Source organism: Xiphias gladius, chromosome 8 (assembly GCF_016859285.1).
Source record: "Xiphias gladius isolate SHS-SW01 ecotype Sanya breed wild chromosome 8, ASM1685928v1, whole genome shotgun sequence".
NCBI classification, from domain to species: Eukaryota; Metazoa; Chordata; class Actinopteri; order Istiophoriformes; family Xiphiidae; genus Xiphias; species Xiphias gladius.
This window is the reverse complement of record NC_053407.1, coordinates 7,654,041-7,673,856: the sequence shown is the minus strand read 5'-3', so window position 1 is coordinate 7,673,856 and position 19,816 is coordinate 7,654,041. Positions and strand designations below refer to the sequence as shown.

The following is a 19,816-nucleotide window of genomic DNA, read 5'->3' as shown; positions in this document are numbered from 1 at the left end:
CCACTGGCGGCGAGGAAGAAGGAGGCGCAGGTCTGCCATACCCCTGCCAATTCTGTGACAAGTCCTTCAGGTATGAAACTCACACGTTTGGTTCCCCAAGATGCTGCAGATGCCACCTCAGTGCACTGAAACACCGTTCGTATTGTAGAAAATTAAACCAATGCCATATTTGGCTGTTTAGTTGCATTCTCATATACCACTCCTTATTATCAATAATTATATGAATAAACAGCATCCTCAATATTACCACGGTGACATGGACGATTAAAGCAAACAGTAAAAGGAATGAGGTGAATACATTTCTCACTTACTTCCTCAGGGACTCAAGACCCACTTACAAGAACAGCTGTCACATACACCATAAAGTCATCATCATAATCCTCTATATTACTCTTTCTTCCTATGTGTTCTTTCTATTTCTTTCCATTATATAGCAGAATATTGATAATACTGAAATTGATAAAATTTTAACATGCCTTTAAAACTAAAGGTGACCTGATTACTGATATCAGGGAATGATAGGCCCAAACAGCATAAACCATTAGAGCCACTAAAATCTTTTAAATAATTGATTTTATTAGCAATATACTCTCTACTTGAATTTGTTTTGGTGAGAAAGTTTGCTTTTGTTAACAACACCACTCTTCGCAATGGCTGTTTAACATCTATCTCCTCCTCATCCCCCTCAGCCGTCTGAGCTACCTGAAGCGTCATGAGCAGATCCACAGTGATAAGCTGCCTTTCAAGTGCACCTTCTGCAGCCGCCTGTTTAAACACAAGAGGAGCAGAGACCGCCATGTCAAACTCCACACCGGTAAATACAAAAAATAATCTCCACAGTGCTTCAGAGTCCTGATTTTTTTTCGTCCAAGTCTGCTAAGTGTGCTGTGGTATTGTGTTATCTCTCCTCTACTTCAAAATTTTATCACTGTTGTATTTTGCCTGCTAAATGTTTTAAGTGCATTCATGACCTGTGATGACATGGAACTTACTTGGACTAGAGGGCCATTAATAAACGTGGGTTTCTTTGTTGTTAAAGAAAGAAAATAAGGAAAACATCAGAATTAGACTTGAGTATTGAGATTTTCCTCCAGCCATGGCAACATGTTCTGTGTGTCAGCGGCATCAATGTTTGTGTTGTCTGAGATATTTGTAACATCAATCATCAAACTATTCTCTGAACTTGCTATCTCTGTCTTCTTGTCTCCGACACAGGAGACAAGAAGTATAGTTGTCAGGAGTGTGAAGCTGCATTCTCTCGCTCTGATCACCTAAAGATCCATCTAAAGACACACAGGTAACAGCTTCTGATGTCATTATCATGCAATCTGCACTGAGAAATTGCTTTTGATTCACGTGTGATTTTTCGGAGTTTGAATTGTGACTGTTTTTGCCTTCAGCTCCAGCAAACCATTTAAGTGCAGTGTGTGTAAGCGTGGCTTCTCTTCCACCTCATCACTGCAGAGCCACATGCAGGTGAAGAGTTGATATATTTTTTTTCACTATAAATGTTACTGTTGAAATGACCTTTTCTTTTGAGGAATGTTCGTGCACTAAATATTCTCATAAAATGTTAAGCAATTTCCAAAATAAGATACAGTGGCAAAGGATCAAAATAAAAAAAGTTATACAATTATTAATATTGCATTTCTTTTTAACAAGTACACGAGTTGACTGTAGTAAAAGGCAAACCCTAGCTTACTGCCATCGTATGAAAACCTTTTGACAAAATATATTTTCCAACACATGCTTCTTTAAATCTTGGCTACTTTCTGACTCTGGCAGGCTCACCGCAAGAACAGAGAACATCTTGCACTGAGGAGTGAGAGGGATGGAGGGAAGAAGGGAGGAGGAGGAGATGGTGACCTGGAGCAGGACCTGTATATGTGTGATTATTGTGAGGAGACGTTCAGCCAGACTGACGAGCTAGAGAAACACGTCCTGACTAGGCACCCCCAGCTGTCTGACAGAGCCGACTTGCAATGCATCCACTGTCCTGAGATCTTTCTAGACGAGGCTTCTCTCCTCACACATATTGAAACACAGCATGCCAACCGCAAACACAAGTACTGCAGAGCTTTACTGTTTAATGTTTAAAAACCACTGATTTTCCTCAATGTGAAATGCTGGAATGGAACTGGTCTTTTTCTGTTTCCCCAGATGTCCCGTCTGTTCAGAACAGTTTCCCTCTGTGGAGGATGTCTACTGCCACCTAGACAGCCATCGCCAGCCTGACTCCTCCAATCACAGTGCTGCCAGTCCTGACCCTGCACTGGGCAGTGTAGCCTCAATGAGCTCAGCCACTCCCGACTCCAGCGCCAGCCTGGAGAGAGGCTCCACACCTGACTCTACGCTAAAACCCAGCCAGGGCAGTGAACGAGGCCACAGAAGAGGTGCCGAGACAGGGGAAGAGATTGGAATAAGCCTGGGTCATCAAGGTGGAGGTATGGAAGTCACTTATCTACAGAGTAACCAGTGCAGCTACTTCTCTTGATTTGATAGTGAACACTTCAGGGTTGGAAAGCTTAGACTGCCTCTGTGTTTTTCTAAAGTTTCTGCAGTTTATCTGTCCATCTCTACAGGTGGGGGAGGGAACTGGGGTAAAGTGACATACTCTTGCCCTTACTGCTCAAAGAGAGACTTCCACAGTCTAGCGGTGTTGGAGATCCATTTGAAGACCATCCATGCAGATAAGCCGCAGCAGAGCCATACTTGTCAACTATGTTTGGACACTCTGCCAACACTCTACAATCTCAATGAACATGTGCGCAAAGCTCATCGTGCCAGTGGAGGAACTGTAGGAACTGCAGCAGCAGCTTTTCCCCTGCTGCAGTTCACTAATGTCACAGCATTCCACTGCAACTACTGTCCAGACATGTTTGGAGACATCAATTCTCTGCAAGAACACATCAGAGTGTCCCACTGCCTGCCTGGTGGGATTGTGGCAGGATCCACCACATTAGGTGGGTTTGTGAAGGGTACCACTCTCCTTGAACAATGGAAAGTGCCCTATAATATGTCAAAGTATGTGTTTTTATTAGTCAGTATTGATTGAAAGTTCTTGTATTTTTCCAGATTGAGAAAGGTTAAACAATGCTGTTGTAGTATATAGCATAATTGTCCCTGGGATTAGTACTGGGTTAAGCAGCTAGATAGGGGATATTATTTGGAATATCTTATTCAATCTAACTTAACTCCTCCATCCTAGAGGGGAACCATGCCTTCTTCTGCAACCAGTGCTCCATGGGATTCCTGACGGAGTCTTCGCTGACAGAACACATTCAACAGACACACTGCACCTCAGCTGCAGGGGGTGGAGCTGCATCTGGAGGAGCGGTGGCCAAACTGGAGTCTCCAGTACTACAGGCTGCATCTCAGTCCTTCATGGAGGTGAGAATCAAGAATTAGTCAAGAATTACATTTTACAAACAACCTTTTAAGCAGAGTTGATAAAAACTGATAGAATAAATTGTAGCTTGCCTGTCTATCAGTTGTTGAGCTGATTAGTAATAAGCTGTTTCCTATTTAATTAGGCATTTCTTGTACTTTTCATGAGCCTGATTAAGTGTCAAGTGAAACTTGTGGCTCACGTAAGAGAAATTCTTTGATAATTTTATGAATTACATGAATTTTTTCTGTGTTGAGTCTGCAATTAATGAGTCTGCAGTTCATCTGAATAGCTGTGCGCCTCACCTCGTGACCCCATAGTTCATGCTGTGCTCAAAACATAATTGGAAATGGACGGAACTTGCAGACTTTCAACAATTTCACAGATTCCTATGTTCTCAAAAACTTGGGCGTTAAAAGTCAAAAAGACACAGGGCTGTGTAGTACTCACTGTCTGCTAATAATTGATGTATTAAACCTCAGCTTTTTTATACATGAGCCTGCAGAGTTATGGGTATATCCATAATTTATTCCCAATTCTTGTGTCTGGCTCTCTTTCTCTTTTTTCTCCCTTGCCCTTTCCATATCATTCCCATCTTGTCTTTTACTCTCCGAGGACTAAGTAACAGTATCTGTCAATGTACAATAATCCTAAAAAGTAAAGAGTTATTGTCCATGTACAGGTTTACTCCTGCCCTTACTGCACCAATTCTCCTATCTTCGGCTCACTCCTCAAGCTCACCAAGCACATAAAGGAGAACCACAAGAACATCCCATTGGCTAACAACAAACGGCAGGCGAAGGTTGCAGACTTAAGCCCAGCCTCCTCTGATGTCGAGATCTCCTCCCCGAAACGCCACAGACTTGGAGGGGACTCCACCCCCTCCATGGGCAGCAATGGGGACTACCCATGCAACCAGTGTGACCTGCGATTTGCCAGCTTTGAGGGTTTCCAGGCCCACCTAAAGTCACACCTGGAAATGCTGCTGAGGCGCCAGTCCTGCCCCCAGTGCAACAAGGAGGACTTTGAATCCCAGGAGGCACTGCTTCAACACTTGACAGTGCACTACACCACCACATCAACCCAGTATGTGTGTGAGAGCTGTGATAAACAATTCTCCTCGGTGGATGACCTGCAAAAACACTTGCTGGACATGCACACGTTTGTCCTGTACCACTGCACTCTCTGCCAGGAGGTCTTTGACTCCAAGGTCTCCATACAGGTGAATGAGACAGCCTCCTACATATGGCTTGTTATTTATTTTCCTTTTTTCGTTTTTACAAAAAAAACTCACATCAGTGCATGAAGTGTGTGAGGTAGATGGTTTGTAGACATTAATACATTCCTAAAACACACATAGAAGGTATTTATCTTGAATTGCCTCTGTCATCCAGGTGCATTTGGCAGTGAAGCACAGCAATGAGAAGAAGCTGTTTCGCTGCACAGCCTGTGCCTGGGACTTCAGGAAAGAGACAGATCTCCAGCTCCATGTAAAGCATAACCATCTGGGCCAAAGGTCAGGCCTCCCAGGGGGGCTCGTGGGAGGTACAGCACACCTTTCCTTTGATCATGGCTATGTTTTATTAGAAAAGTAGACCTGACCATCTGGAAAAAATGCATAATAATAATAAAGACAAGCAAAAGTTGATATTTACTGTAGAAAAACAACAAAAAACTAAACAGTTACAGTTTTTACAATGTTTAGTTGACAGCAGTCTTGTATGGTAGATTAAACTTGAATCTGCATATTTCAATTTGATTATTGTCTCATAGGAATCAAGCCCCGAAAGTGCATCTTCTGTGGGGAGACGTTTGGAACAGAAGTAGAGCTCCAGTGTCATATCACCACGCACAGCAAGAAGTTCACATGTCGCTTCTGTGGCAAAGCTTTCCATGCCATCTCACTGCTAGAAAGACACCTGAGGGAGAAGCACTGCATCTTTGACGGTGGCAGCATCACTGGCAATGGAGGTGGTACAGGGAGCAGTGGCAGCCAGAATGGAACGCCCAATGGACTGGCACAGTCCTCCAAGCGAGGAGGAGGAAGTTGTGGCAATGGAAGTGCAGGAGGCGTTGAAAGAGCAACAGTGGTTGCTGCTGAACAAGCAGACCTGCAGAACATGTTGCTGAAGGGCGGAGTTGTTGGAGGAGGAACAGGCCAGGGGGGAGATGCAGCCAACAGCCATGAGGCTAGCGGGGGTGAGGAGGAGCTGGACAATTCAGAGCCCATGTATGCCTGCGATATCTGTGGAGCGGCCTACACCATGGAGTCCCTTCTGCAGAACCACCGGCTGCGTGACCACAACATCCGACCAGGAGATGATGATGCTGGTAACGACTAATTCCTTGTCCATCATCCACTCTTATTGTTTTGAAGGGGTTTCTTTTGGATTTGAAATTTACTTTATTATTATAATATTTCAGTGATGGTGATAATGATTATATACTGTGTACTAGGTTCTCGAAAGAAGAAGGCAGACTTCATCAAAGGGAACCACAAGTGCAACGTGTGTTCCAGAACTTTTTTCTCTGAGAATGGGCTTCGTGAGCATGCTCAGACTCACCGTGGTCCTGCAAAACACTACATGTGTCCAATATGTGGCGAGCGTTTTCCCTCTCTGCTAACCCTCACTGAACACAAGGTACTTTTATACTTATTTTTTGCCAGCCTACATATGTACATTTTTTGGTGTGTGTGTATGACTGATGAGGTATCTGTGTTTTAGCATGTAATTTAGAGGTTTATGCAGAGAGAACAAATTTGTATCGTATTGTATTGTGGATGCCTCACAGGTAAAACAACACAGCCTTCTGTGTAGACACGTTTTTGTTTTTCTTCTGTGTTACATTTTGTTGCTGTCTGTCTGTGTACCTGTCTTTTGATCTTGAAACTTCTTTGGCTGCTTTGAATTTAGACCTAAAAAAAATGTTGACTTGTCCTATGAGAGGCAATTTGTGCTGTACCACACTACAGGAAAAAATATTTGCATATATAAAAATGTATTGTGTAATGCAGCTACAGTCAGTTATTATTGCAACAGAATCCGATTATGTTTATGTAAAAGACTATGAAAGACTAATATTTTTTTCTACATCATGATTTAATAATAATAATATTAGTAATAATAATAATAAGTAAGGGTTTTCATTGGTTCTTTAAAAAAATCTTTTACCTATGCTTTGATAAAAGAATTTGGTATTATTACTTGCCTCATTATATTGAAAATTCCTGTATATGTCCCCTTTCTCCAGGTGACCCATAGTAAGAGCCTGGACACAGGAACCTGTCGAATCTGTAAGATGCCCCTGCAGAGTGAGGAGGAGTTTATAGAGCACTGCCAGATGCACCCTGACCTCCGAAACTCCCTTACCGGCTTCCGCTGCGTTGTCTGCATGCAGACCGTCACCTCCACCCTGGAGCTGAAGATCCACGGCACCTTCCACATGCAAAAGCTTTCCAGTGGTTCTGCACTTGGAGGAGTTGGAGCCGGAGGTGGGAACGGAGGAGGAGGTGGAGGGAACGGCTCAGCCTCTTCATCCCCCAATGGGCAGCTGCAGCAGCATAAGCTGTATAAATGTGCTTTCTGCCTAAAGGAGTTCAAGAACAAAGGGGAGATGGTGAAGCTGGATGTCAACGGCCTGCCTTATGGCCTCTGTGCTGGCTGCATGAGCAGGTACGTAGCCATCTTATAACCCTGTGGATAGTATTGGGTGTTAATACAGATGCACTTAAGTCAACATTAGATATCTTCTTAAAATCAACAGTAGCACACTGGTATATCACAGATGTTTGCTTGTGCCACAAAATTTTACACACGATTACCATGATAACTCTTACGCTTCTTTCACAAATGTACTGTCTAGCAAGGTACATTACCTATGTGGAAAAAAATAAGTGACTGTTCCTACCACAGACTAAAGAAAATAGTGCCGTCTGACAAAAATAATTTCTGTCAGGATATTTGAAAGCTTGGATTTGGGTGCATTGCTTGCCACTGCCTCTGTCAGTTACTGGAGCCTTAAAGGGAACGAAGCCTGGTTTGAGCTTAGATGGGACAAGCAAAGAGCAACTACCTTTGCTGACTGTAACAGGCTGAGACACTGGTCAATTAAGCTAATAGGCCCAAATAGTTATCTTTGTATCTTAGTATCTTAATAATGGAGCAATGATTATTTAAATTGCCCATAAGAAACACACTGAACAAAGTACATGTGCTTATTAGATGATGCTGACCATGGGAAACTGTAGGGAAAAATGTTTGGAAAGAGTGTTCCTCATAGGTTGCCTATGGAACTCTTTTACCACTTCAAATGACAATTTCCTGGATCCACTGGATCCCCCAAAGGTGTCCATATATTTTCTAGTATTCCTAGAAAAGGCGCTTTAGATGTAGTTGAGAACTTAACCCCTCTCTCATAAATGCACAGTACAGCAACCCACAGGTTAATATGCAAACAGCTGTATTTTTGTAGCGCAACAGATTTCATCGCTGAAATCGGCTAAAACGAAACAAATGCTCAATCAAATCAGGGGCACTAACGGCCAGAGCCTGAGCCAGGGAGGAGCTGTCACGCCCGGGGACACGCAGGGAGAGAAGGCTATGGCCGGGCTGAGGTGTCCAGAGTGTGGGGTGAAGTTTGAAACCCTGGAAGACCTGGAGAGTCATGTTCAGACAGATCACCCTGAGGTCAGCCCTGAAACCAGCGCAGCAGGAAAGAAGGCTGAGGCTTCACCTGCACCTAAGGTGAGACAAAATAGACTGGGATAAGACAGAGAGATAAATGATTTTATGGAAATTGTTGGATGAAACCTTTCTACTGAAAACCTCTCAGACCAGGTCTGTGCTATTGCTTGTTCCTGTGGTGAGAATGAAGTTTGCTAATTTGAATAGATACTAGATAATAGATAATGTTTGCATCTTAAATATTAATATGTCATTGTGCTCCTAGTCAAAACCATCAGATAAAGTGAGCAAGATGTGGTAGATCATGCGGTAGATGAAACATTACACAATATAATTATGGCAGTATTGTATTTGAAAGTCATGTAATAGGATAAACAGCATTTAACAGATGGAGACATTTTCAGGAGTGCAAGAGACTCAAAAATCCTGCTGACTGTATGTTTGCATGAGTTGTGTGTGTGTTTGTGTTTTTGTGTTTTTTTGTGTGTGCACGCATGAAGTGTTGATGCGTGCTGCTGCTTTTGTTTCTCTAGCCTGCATACGTGTGCTTGTGTGTATGTCGTTGTGTGTCAGCCTAGCCCCACTGGGTCCTGTGGCTGGGGCGTGCTGAGGCATTGTGGGAGCTGTTCGCTCTACTTGATATTGACAGTCAGGCTCCCCGGGACCTGCCTCGTGTCTATGTGTGTGAGAGTGTGTACTTGGAAGCGAGCATGTCTGTGTGTGTGCGTGTGTTACAGACAGTTCCCAGGGACCCTCTGTCTTACCTGCACCTTTGTTTCTGCTTAGTCTAACAGCACAAAGAAGACAAAGTAGGATTTCTCTCTCTCTCTCTCTCCCTCTCTCTCTGTGTGTGTGTGTGTGTGTGTGTGTGTGCGTGCGTGCGTGCGTTCGTATGGTGTGTGTGCGCGCGCGCTCTAGCAGGCTGAAGCAGAAGAGAGATAGTGGAAGTGGGGCCTTTGTGTATTTTGTATGTGTTTGTGCATGAGTGATCGCTCTGTGCTATGAATGGATAAGCAAAGCCTCTGCTTCTTTCTCTCTTTGTTTCTGTGTCTCTCACCCTTGCGTCTCTGGCTCTTTCTGTATCTCTTTCCTTCTCTCTTGTCTTCTTTTCCTATACACTCATTCCTTCTCTTTCTGTTTCATTGCTTCTTCCCTTAATCTTTTTCCTGTTCACTCCCTCCCTTATTAATTTCTGTCTCTCTTTTTCTCTGCAGAGGCCTTACTTGTGTGTGTGTGTGTGTGTGTGTGTGTGTGTGTGTGTGTGTGTGTGTGTGTGTGTGTGTGTGTGTGTGTGTGTGTAACTGCATACCTCTTCTTCCTTTCACCAAGTCTCCAAAGATTTGGGTTTTCACTGTTGCTTGATTAGTGTGAGACTTTGTGGGGCATACAAGTTTCATATGTTGAAGGTTCAATGCAAAATGTCAAACATACACCTGACTTCATCGAAAGGAAAAATATTCATAATAAATGATCCATATCTGCCCCAAAATGTAATGGGTTCTTCCCTGGCCCATGCCCCATCCCTCCACCAAGTTCGGTGCAAATTGGTTAGTCTGTGCGTAATCCTTCTGAAATATAAAACTAATTCCACTCTCGAGTGGAATATATTACTATATGTTGAATAGTGACATAGTATTTTTAATGGTGATTTATGTATTTTATGTGTTTTGTTGTTGTTGTTTGTGTGCTTTTAACTTGAATTCATCTGAATAAAAATCTTTATTTTGAAACACAAGATAATTTTTTTGGTGTTTTTATGTTTTTATATTATAGAAAAAGACCTACCAGTGTATTAAATGCCAAATGACGTTTGAGACAGAAAGAGAGATCCAGATTCACGTCGCGAATCACATGATCGGTGAGTGAGGCACAGCTCTTTCTCTCTGTGTTCTATTTAAAGTGCGTGTGTGTGTTTGTGTGACTGTGTGTCTCTGTTATCCTAATGCCATTGTGTTCTTCCCACACACATTTAATTAAACACAAACATGAACTCACACAAACACAGATACAGAGGTGTGAGACAGACAGGTGAAATGAAGGGCTCTTTTTGACTTGGGGGGCTGCCTAGACCAGCTGTTGTGCAATTTTACCACCTAGCTGCAGCTCTGAAGGTTGGAAAACTATACTTAGAAAACAGCAGAGATTACAGATAAAACTTTATACCCTGAGTGTAAAACAAGAATGATTTCTTTTGGTGCTCTAAACCCATATAAATGTGTTCCCTGTTACTAAGTGATTACAGGTATATGCATATAAATTTGAACTGCCTAAAAAGGGAGAGAAAGCAGCAGAAAAAACATGCTCAGAAGGCATTATGCTAGTGAACATAACTTACCTCAGCCAACAACTTCAGTTTAAAATGACATTTTTTTGAGATTGTGTAGGACAGCAAAGACATTGACACTCCCTGTTATACTGTGGTACTCCTGGAACAATGTACTGTGTGGTCAAAAACAAATGCATTACAGCGTATTCTAATGGGCATGACTAAGACATTGCCTCACCCATGTGTAACTTTGATCATTTATGTGTCTGGCCAGCTGCTTTTGCAAGAAAGAAAATAAGCAAAAGATTACCAGAGCTACTACAGTGATGTTAGTCTTTTTCATTTTGATCCAATTATCGCGTGTCAAGGGCTGAGAAAAAGATCGTATATTATATATTGTGTGTGTGTGTGTGAGTACACCTACTCTAAGTGACGTATGTGTGTATTTAACTAAAAATTTATGTTTAACTAAAACTACCTTTGTAGTTGGGAGTCACTGTTCTTTTATGAGCCTCCCATGTGACAGCTTTTCGGCTTGTCACTAATTTGCTGCCTTAGTATCTCTGTCGTCATGGAGATTAATGACATTGGCCCGTGAGTTGTTTTGGGGAACAAACGCTCCCAACCTCCACCATTAGTCCCTCACAAGACCTGACATGCAATCCCAGGGTCACTGTCAGAGACTGAGGTGTGTGTGTGCGTGCGTGGGTGCGTGCATGCTTGCGTGTGAGTGTGTGAGAGATTGCTGACATTGCTCTGAGTCATCTAGTAATGTCTGGAGACATTTGAAGAGAGAATTTAAACAGAAATACAGCTGGAGTAACTTTTACTTCTTTCCCCTGTGGTCCACACACTCTCATACATAGTCATACGCTCGCTCTCACACACACAAACAAAGAGACAAACTTTCCCACAGTTGCACACGTGCCACCCACATAAAAGAACGCACACTAAGTATAGTTTTTACTGTCTTTTACCTACTGTTTTTCTCTGTCCATCTTCACTGTTCACTGCATTACTGAAACAACCGCCTTTCATTCTCAGTTTTTGTCCTCCCCCTCTCCCTGTGTTCCTCCAACCTTCTCCTGTCAGCTTTTAACCCTTTTTGATCTCTTTCCATTTCTTCCATCTCACCTCCGTTCCTCCACCCTGAGAATCCTCCCAGTCATCCTGTCATTTCTCCCGTTGTTTCTCTGCCTTGTCTGATAGATATAATAACTCATCCTTCTCTCTGCTCCTGTCTCTGACTCTGTATATCTTTTCCTCCATTTCCCTGGATCCCCAATCTCCCTCTCTCTCTATCTCTCTCTCGCTCGCACGCACGCACGCACACATGCACGCATGCACGCATGCACGCATGCACGCACGCACGCACACACACACATCCACACTCAGTGGTGGCAGTTTTGGGTTAATTAACGTGCTAATTATGTGAAAAGATAGCGCAGATTAATTATGAAATTGAGGCAGATTATTTTTAAGAGTTTGCCCAGTTCCTATTATTACATTTCCTACAACCCTCCCCACCCCCATCAATTAACAAAGAAGGAAGCAAATACTAGATACTAGAAGAAGGATCTTATTTGAGGAAATTACAAGACCAAAAAGAAAATAATAATTTAAATTTTTCTGTCACCTTTCATTTTCTCCCTTTCAATGCAGATCTTTCATTTTCTCTAGCTCTGTTCTCTCCTTACTTTATCATGTGAGTTGTGTTATCAGATCACAAGTGCACAGTCATGAATAAAAGGTTTGCAACAAAAAGCGCATACAACCTGTGCTTAATAAGGAAATAATTTTGAATTCTGTACCTATGAGGCGAGGGACCTCAGAACTGCAGGAGTCCTCCTCTCTAATAGTATACATTAACTCAGAAGTTTACTTTCTCTTTTAACCAGTGTTCAGTTTCCTGCTGATTAAGTCAAATGCCAAACGTAAACTGCAAATTTGTCTCAAACTAGATTTGGATATAGTGTATCAGGTTTCAATAAAGGGTCCTAACTGAGCTCCTTTCACTTTATCTGAAGTGAATATGAATTGTGCTGGAAATGAATATGACAATAATTCTTCCCAAATGAAAAACCTGTTATCCCCCTTTCCCTAGTAAGTTTAAATTCTGAAGCTTTAATTATACTGTTTTAGGTTTTATTATGGACACTGTATGGCATAGATAGCAGCAATTTATAATTCTGTGTAGGCTCTACCTGTTGACTATCATATCAAAATGAGACCACAGTGTCATGCATTCATCATGTTAAGAAAACAAATAACTAATGCTGTAGGCACCTATAGGCACTTTTGTAAATGTGATTCTGGCTCACATGCTAATGCACACAAACCCGTTTCTTCACATGCTGAGGGTGTGGATGTGCATTACACCAACACACACCAGGGCATCAGATGGCTCGGTACTGCCCATGATGGTGTGAAAATGTTATGTTTTGGTTCTTTCTTTCTCATTACATTATAAACGTTCTCTCATCCAGTTCACTTTTTCTCCTTAGTTCTCATTTTTTTCTTTTGCAACACCTCCATTATCACCTTTGGCAGTTACCTTTGGTAAAGTGTCACTGCCTGTCTACCAGTCTCATTAGGAAACACATGCACACTTAATCATCAGCTTTAACACTCAGTAACTCTGCCACTTGTAGGTGTGCTTATGTCACTTTTGATGTTCTCACATGGTTCAGTGAAGCATCTTAAGCCCGACTGCCTGTCAGTGTGTCACTGAAAAATGTACATGAGGAAGAAAATCTAAAATAACAAAAAAATTAAATCATGTGATCATGTCCAGTAAATGACCATGATGTGTTTCTTATTTTTCAGTCAAACAAACCTGTTACCAATATATTGACAGTTTAGACTAGTTGAGAGAGAAGAGAGCAGGGAGTTTTCTATTTCCTAATTGAGTCCAGTAATGTGAATGTCACATTGCTCCATGGGTAATACATGGTGCACCCCACAGTCCTGTTAATTACGCTGTCAGAAAGAGAGAGAGAGACAACGTTCAGGGAGATAGAGGAGGAGAGGGTCTAAGTGAGAAGTCTAGTGAGGAATCCTTGTAGCGCTGAGGAAAAATCATTGCAAGTGAGCTTCACCTGTATTTGGCCTCAAGCCAACACAGTTTTGGGGACATTTGTCACCAAAACCTGTTCACTACGTTTTGCTTATCGCCTATTTCAAAACAGTATTATTACTTACTTGTTACTCCCTTAAAGCAGTTATTCATCATACTACTCAAGTTACTTTTTCTTTTACTCTTAAATGAATAACTTTCCTGAAGCTCAATAAGATGAAGAAGATTATGTAGAACAAAAAAATTATGCCACAGGCTGGCATGACTGTAGGACTTAATATTTAAAGAATCGACCCTAAAATGGTTCTCAGCCACACTTTCTGCTTTACTGTGATGGTATAGTCACACCCTGTGTGTTCCCGCTAGTTTTTGCTCTTACACAGCACACAAGTTAATTAAAACACCATGTGGTCAATGCCCTGCTCTAGAGGTAGAGACAGGGAGAGAGGAAGAACACGAGAGAAGAGAGGCACGATAGGAGGGGAAGAGAAATCATGCAAAAGGTTGAAGGCACAAAAGGACATTAACAGTTTTTTTAGTGCTTGGTTTGTTCACCATTTTGGCAGATTTTGCATACACTGGCTCTGAATCTAGGCTAATATAGGGCTTTACAAGGTATTATCATGTAATGTAATGCAGCCCTCATCTGTAGGCAGTTATCTGTTCAGTTGTGGTCATCTTATTTCATGGGCTGGCTGTAACCAGGTGGCTAAGGCTAGAATGTGTGGATCGATCTGCACTGTGTTGACTTCTCTGGCTTATAGCGTCAGCCTGTATGTAATCATTTTTGGAAATTAGAGACACTCACACAGGTGTCCAGCTTTTTTTTTCTCAAAGCCCAAAATGTAACCAAAATAGGATATGTAGCCTCTACTCCATAAGTGTGAGAACAACAGCAGCTTCAAGAAAATTATAGTGGATTAGCCCAGGAAATACCCATTTTGCAGTTAGATATGATGTCATTTTTCAAGCCCCACAGGAAACCAAACTCATTAAATGAAATCCATAATTTATAGATTGGTACTAAACACAGAATAATGTTAGTATACTGGTAGTGCGCACACTTCACATTGTTAAAACACATACATATTCACACACAGCCTCAGTCCATCTCCCACACACTGAGGTGAGAAAGAGAGGGAGAAATGGAGTTATCTGTTCTTGCCTCAGGTACCAGTTGAGAATTTTTTTTTGTGTTTTTGTGTGAGAGACAAAAGCCTAAGGGCAAGTACGGTATACATCATATATATACATTTAAATATAGTATGTAAACATTGAATGGAAACATGCATAAATTATATAAACCAGATTTAAAAAGTGAGTATTTGTTAACTTATGAATTTTATAGGATAGAATAGCATAGTTAAATGTGTGTTTTTTGGTTTATTTTTGCCATTATCATGGAATATGAACTCATTATTTGAACAGAAACTCCACCACGCTGTCAGCTGTCAGCCTTTGTTTGTGTGTGTGTGTGTGTGTGTGTGTGTGTGTGTGTGTGTGTTTTGTAAATACCATACCATATCTGTTGTATGTGTGAGCGTTTTGTGTGTGGGTTGAGGGCATATCCCACCTGTGTGTATGTGTGAATGCGTAATGACAGAACTGTGTGGGTTTGGTTTTTCTAGCCCCCAACACTCCTGAGCTGGTGGGAAGGGGAGGAAGGCTTGAAAAAGCAGAGATGAGAAGAGAATGTAGAAAGTGTTTATTTGTGTTTTTGGCTAGGCATACATGGGGGGAGACTTCATGGGAGAAGAAGATGCAACGGGGGTTATTGAAGAGCTGAGAGACGACAAAAAAGAGAGAAAGCGGCAGACCAGGTGGTGGTGGAGGGCTGCACTGAAAAAGAGAGATGACAGTAAACTTCAGGGTTTTTATCTTTACCTGTAGAGAAGCCCAGTCAGATAGCTCTTTTTGACAGAAAATCAGTACCACGCTCATGTCTGTGCATCTGCAGCCCCAGTAAATGTGTCATGAATACTTTTGGGTGAAGTTTACATCACCTGTACCATCCAAATTTATATTGTTTGCTTTAAGATTACCCCCTAATGCTCTATTTCATCATCATTGAGACTCTGCAAGATCGTGAAGGGCTGCAATTATTTTATGATGCGTGGTTTAGTTGTTTATCATGACTCCCTTTGTTTTGTCTTTTTATCCCTTTTTCCTGCTCCCCTCATTCAATGTACATGTGTATTTGTTTGTAGGTGTATGTGTGTGTGTCTCTTTGGACTGCACTGCAGCGATTTTTGGCAGGCTTTATTGTTTTCTGCTGTGCAGCTGCACATCATGAAGAAGTTTTCCCTCTCCGTGTAATGGTGTGAGGTGAAGACACAATTCTGCGCGCAACTAAGTGTGTGTGTGTGTGTGTGTGTGTGTGTGTGTGTGTGTGTGTGTGTGTGTGTGTGAATACAATCTGTCTTCTAGTTTAGCCTATATGGAATGGAAAAGCAACTTCCGTGCCATAAATTGCCACTCTGGGAGCCCTATTGAAATGTTGAATGTAGATTAAGTTAAACATTCACAGTGATTGTGAATGAAAAGGGAGGTAAGCCATGACCTCCAGTTGGTGATTTGAAAGCAAACCACCCATTTAAAAATAATCTAATACTCCTTTTGAAGACACAAATGTAAGATATCTTTAAATCCCAGTTTTAGTGCTATTAAATGTTGTGATGTTGCGATGTTGCGTCACAAAAAAGTCCAGATGTTAAAATTGCCCCTTTTAAAAGGGTGAACACCACAGAACCACACACACACACACACACACACACACACACACACACACACACACACACACACACACACACACACACACACACACACACACACACACACACACACCTAAATAAGATCCTGGACAGTCGGAAGTGTTGCATGCAGCCACTAATGCTTTACTAATCACCTCAGTCTAGATTTCACAGCATGAGACATCACTTTTCAAACGCATGTAGACACACAAAGCTGTGTGCACACAAAAAGCCACACAGAGCATGTTACTGTATCTCACCTTTCCATTGGTCCTACTCAGGGACCAGTCTCTAATTAGCATACTGATTCCAACCGTTACGTCCTCTCTCTCTGTGTCTCTCTTTGGTAAAATTTTCATTTTTTTCTTTTTTTTACTAACTCTTCTCCCTACACTTCCTTTTTTTTCCTCCTTTTTTATCATTGTAGCCTTTAGCTGTAGCAGGATTAAGAAGTCAGCTTTAAGCTTCAATTAAACGTCTCTGTCAAGATGTCAATGTAGTTATGCTGTAGCTAACTGAGAGTGCAGGAAATATTCTATTGTTTTACATACTGTCGGCCATACCAGCTCCAAAAAATAAACTGCAGTGTCTCGTTATTCAAGCAATGGGTTTTCATTTTCTCACATTCACTTGGTGAGGTGGTAATAAAGAGATTATAATTATAATTATTTTATTTTATTTTTTTACAAAAAATGGCTTTTCTCGATGACAGCAAGCTAATTTGTCTGCAATACTGCTTTTTGCCTACTCCCCACACATACCACGTAAACACTACGTATTACTAACCCTGCCCATTCTCTCCTCCACTCTCCCCCATTCCCACCTGCCTATTGGATGGCCCATAGAAGAGCCCACCTGTCGGCAAGGTTTGTCCCCTTTCTCTCTCCTTAGCTCGCATTATGAGCAAGACGGCACTGTGCTGTCTCACTGCCTGCCCATCAGCATTTCATTTATAAACATTCTTCTGCTTTTGAATATGTATAGATTAGTATTTAGCACATATTATTTTTTTTGACTTTGTATTATTAAACGCAATATATTGGCAAATCACAAATTGTTAGCAACCATGTGTAAAAGCCACAATGCATGGTGTGGAAAAAAAACTTGGAAGCAGAAACTTAGTTCTCAACAGAGGATAGACGTTGTTCAGCATTTTCTCAGTAGTAGAAATTATGTGTATATTAAGAACAGTATAAACTGTATTCAAAAAATCTTTAGGGATAATTTTGAATTTGACACTTTAAATTTGACCAATTACCCCTGAATTCACCTTAAGAACTCATTCACCCCAATCCCTGCTGCTAGCTGCATGTTTCATTTTCTTTCCCACCTTATACACAATACACACGTACGCACGCCCGCCTACACACACAAACGCGCAACCGCGCGCACACACACACACACACACACACACACACACACACACACACACACACACACACACAAACTTCTACTTCTATCTTTCTGAAGACACTCATTGACATAATGTGTCCCTACGCCCTTACCTAACTTCAACCACCACTACTGAATGCCTAACCCCAACCCTTAACCTAACCCTAACCTAAACCTTAAAACCAAGTCTTAACCCGCACACAGCCCTCTGAGGTGTGTCAGAAAGTTAGGGCTGGCCAAAATTTCCTCACTTCGTAATGTATATAACTAAAACTGGCAAATTGGTCCTCACAAAGATAGAAGTACAAGTACACATAAACACAAACACGCGCACACACACTCTGATGCCTTGGAGGCATCAAGTGTCCACTCATCTGGATCTAAGTGCTCCCTGTGGAATGTGGTGGCTAATGATGTGTCCACAGCATGAGCTTTACTTACCTATTTACATCAATGCACTCTAGTAACGTTAGGTAACCTTGCTTATTCACATTATTTACATTTTGATAGTCAATAGCAAAGGTACACACTTAAAAACTGCTGTGTGTTTGTTGGTCTGAAACATGTAAACTGGCCAAAATGGTCGTCATTTCACTCTTAATATTCCTCATTGAAAAAGCTGCGTCTGAGCTCTTTTTTTCCTTGACGGTTCCCAAATTAAGTGAGGTACTCACTTGAATCACTATCGCTTTCACCGTTAAATTTGATGGTCACTTTGGGTGCAGACCAACAATAATTAATGACTTCCTCCATGTGGAATAAGGCATTAAATAAACTCGGCTAGCTTTTATTTTGTACCTGGAGGTCGGACTTATCTGCCATTTCAGAACAGTCAACCTGTATTCAGCCTGTCTAATAGCCCGCAGTCAAATCTGTGATGCGCTTGACTAGTAATGTCGGTCTGCTGTCTAAGCAGGCATCCCAAGGGCTGTTTCTGAGCTGATGTGTGTCTCTGCACACATCTTTCTGTGCGTCCTGGAGTCCTCTTGCTTCCCCCACTTTCCTTTTACACATGCACGCATACTCTCACTTATCTGTATGTATGTGTATGTAGTAGTGAGCGGGATCTAATGCGGTTACTTTGTGTCACTGAAGACTTAATGAGGCGAACAAGAAGCTTTTAGAGTCAATGGAGTCGGATAATGTGGGTGCAGGTTTACTCATGTATGTGTCTGTCTGTGTGTGTCACAGTCTTTGCCACCGGCTAGAAACACTGCTGCTCTCCTCTGCCCTGCTGCAACTGAACTAAAAAGCTACAGACTACTCTGCCTTCTATGTTGCTGGTGTGTGCCTGTGTCTGCAGTAGTGCTCTGAACTGAAGAGAGAGCTTCACATACTGAAGTTTTTAGTGGGTAGCTTGTCAAACAGTCTGAAAAAACTGAAAAACTGAAAAGAAGTACTGCAGGAACACTGCTAATCCTGTCCCAAGCACAAGTATCTCATATGGGAAAGTTTTTAGCACCACAGGTGATGACATGTCTTCTCAGAGGAGCAGGCTTAAATCTCAATACACTGATCAGTTGGTGTTCCTTCTTACCTGAAGTAGTAAAAGCTGTTTACACACTCTTCATTCACCCAGCACCCCCCCCCACAAACACTTCTGCTCATACATGTTCTCCATTCCTCCCAGCATTGAAATTTTTAAAATTAGTACTGTCAATGTCACTAATACTACTAGTTCTAGAACCGTCACTATTACTGAACAGTTTGACTGTGTGGAGGACTGAGCAGGATGTTGTTCTGCACTGTGATGGTATGAACACAGATGACAGCCCCCCCTCCCCTCCATCCTTCCCTCCATCCCTCCCTCCCTCCCTCCCTCACCACCTGGAGCCAGCAAGCCGTGACACCAGAGGGAGGGAGGGAGTGATGATGAAGGGACAAGGGACTGAAAAGCGAGAGAGAGGAACACAGAGGGCTAGATGAAGAGAAGAAGGAAGGGAAGGAATGGCGGATTAAAGATGAGATGGGGCATACGTAGACATATGCAAATAAAATAAGATCCAGAAGTATTGAGCACGTCTTTTCCAGTGCATGAAGTTGTAATTCTAGAAATTTTAATGAGAAAATTACTATAAAACAGTGGTTTACATTTGAAGCAAGAGAGAAACATGCTTAAAAGCACACCCTCTCATAAGTCCATTTACACACCCTGTTGTTCACTCTTTCACTTTTTCAATCCCTCTCTATCATGCTGTTGTATATATTTCTTTAACCTCCTCAGACACTGTTGAGAGAAAGTGTTTACTATCTGTTATC

At 41.9% G+C, this 19,816-nt stretch overlaps 2 protein-coding genes across 3 annotated transcripts in view; both read left to right on the top strand.

The window, feature by feature from the left end:
* The window catches only part of LOC120792842 (zinc finger protein 423-like), a 68,826-nt gene extending 67,525 nt beyond the window's left edge, over positions 1 to 1,301 (top strand). Inside the window, exons 6-7 of the mRNA XM_040132210.1 lie at positions 690 to 814; positions 1,216 to 1,301. Of these exons, the coding sequence (XP_039988144.1) occupies positions 690 to 814; positions 1,216 to 1,301 (211 nt within the window). The remainder of the gene's footprint in view (positions 1 to 689; positions 815 to 1,215) is intronic.
* The window catches only part of znf423 (zinc finger protein 423), an 81,722-nt gene continuing 63,169 nt past the window's right edge, over positions 1,264 to 19,816 (top strand). Inside the window, exons 1-13 of one of the 2 annotated variants that reach the window (XM_040133099.1) lie at positions 1,264 to 1,297; positions 1,401 to 1,476; positions 1,786 to 2,066; positions 2,161 to 2,444; positions 2,583 to 2,963; positions 3,209 to 3,390; positions 4,071 to 4,610; positions 4,783 to 4,933; positions 5,162 to 5,719; positions 5,846 to 6,030; positions 6,641 to 7,062; positions 7,920 to 8,133; positions 9,847 to 9,931. In XM_040133099.1, the coding sequence (XP_039989033.1) occupies positions 1,471 to 1,476; positions 1,786 to 2,066; positions 2,161 to 2,444; positions 2,583 to 2,963; positions 3,209 to 3,390; positions 4,071 to 4,610; positions 4,783 to 4,933; positions 5,162 to 5,719; positions 5,846 to 6,030; positions 6,641 to 7,062; positions 7,920 to 8,133; positions 9,847 to 9,931 (3,289 nt within the window). In that variant the 5' untranslated portion in view covers positions 1,264 to 1,297; positions 1,401 to 1,470. Of the gene's footprint in view, positions 1,298 to 1,400; positions 1,477 to 1,785; positions 2,067 to 2,160; positions 2,445 to 2,561; positions 2,964 to 3,208; positions 3,391 to 4,070; positions 4,611 to 4,782; positions 4,934 to 5,161; positions 5,720 to 5,845; positions 6,031 to 6,640; positions 7,063 to 7,919; positions 8,134 to 9,846; positions 9,932 to 19,816 lie in introns of both variants that reach the window. The other variant, XM_040133101.1, reaches the window with a different exon arrangement.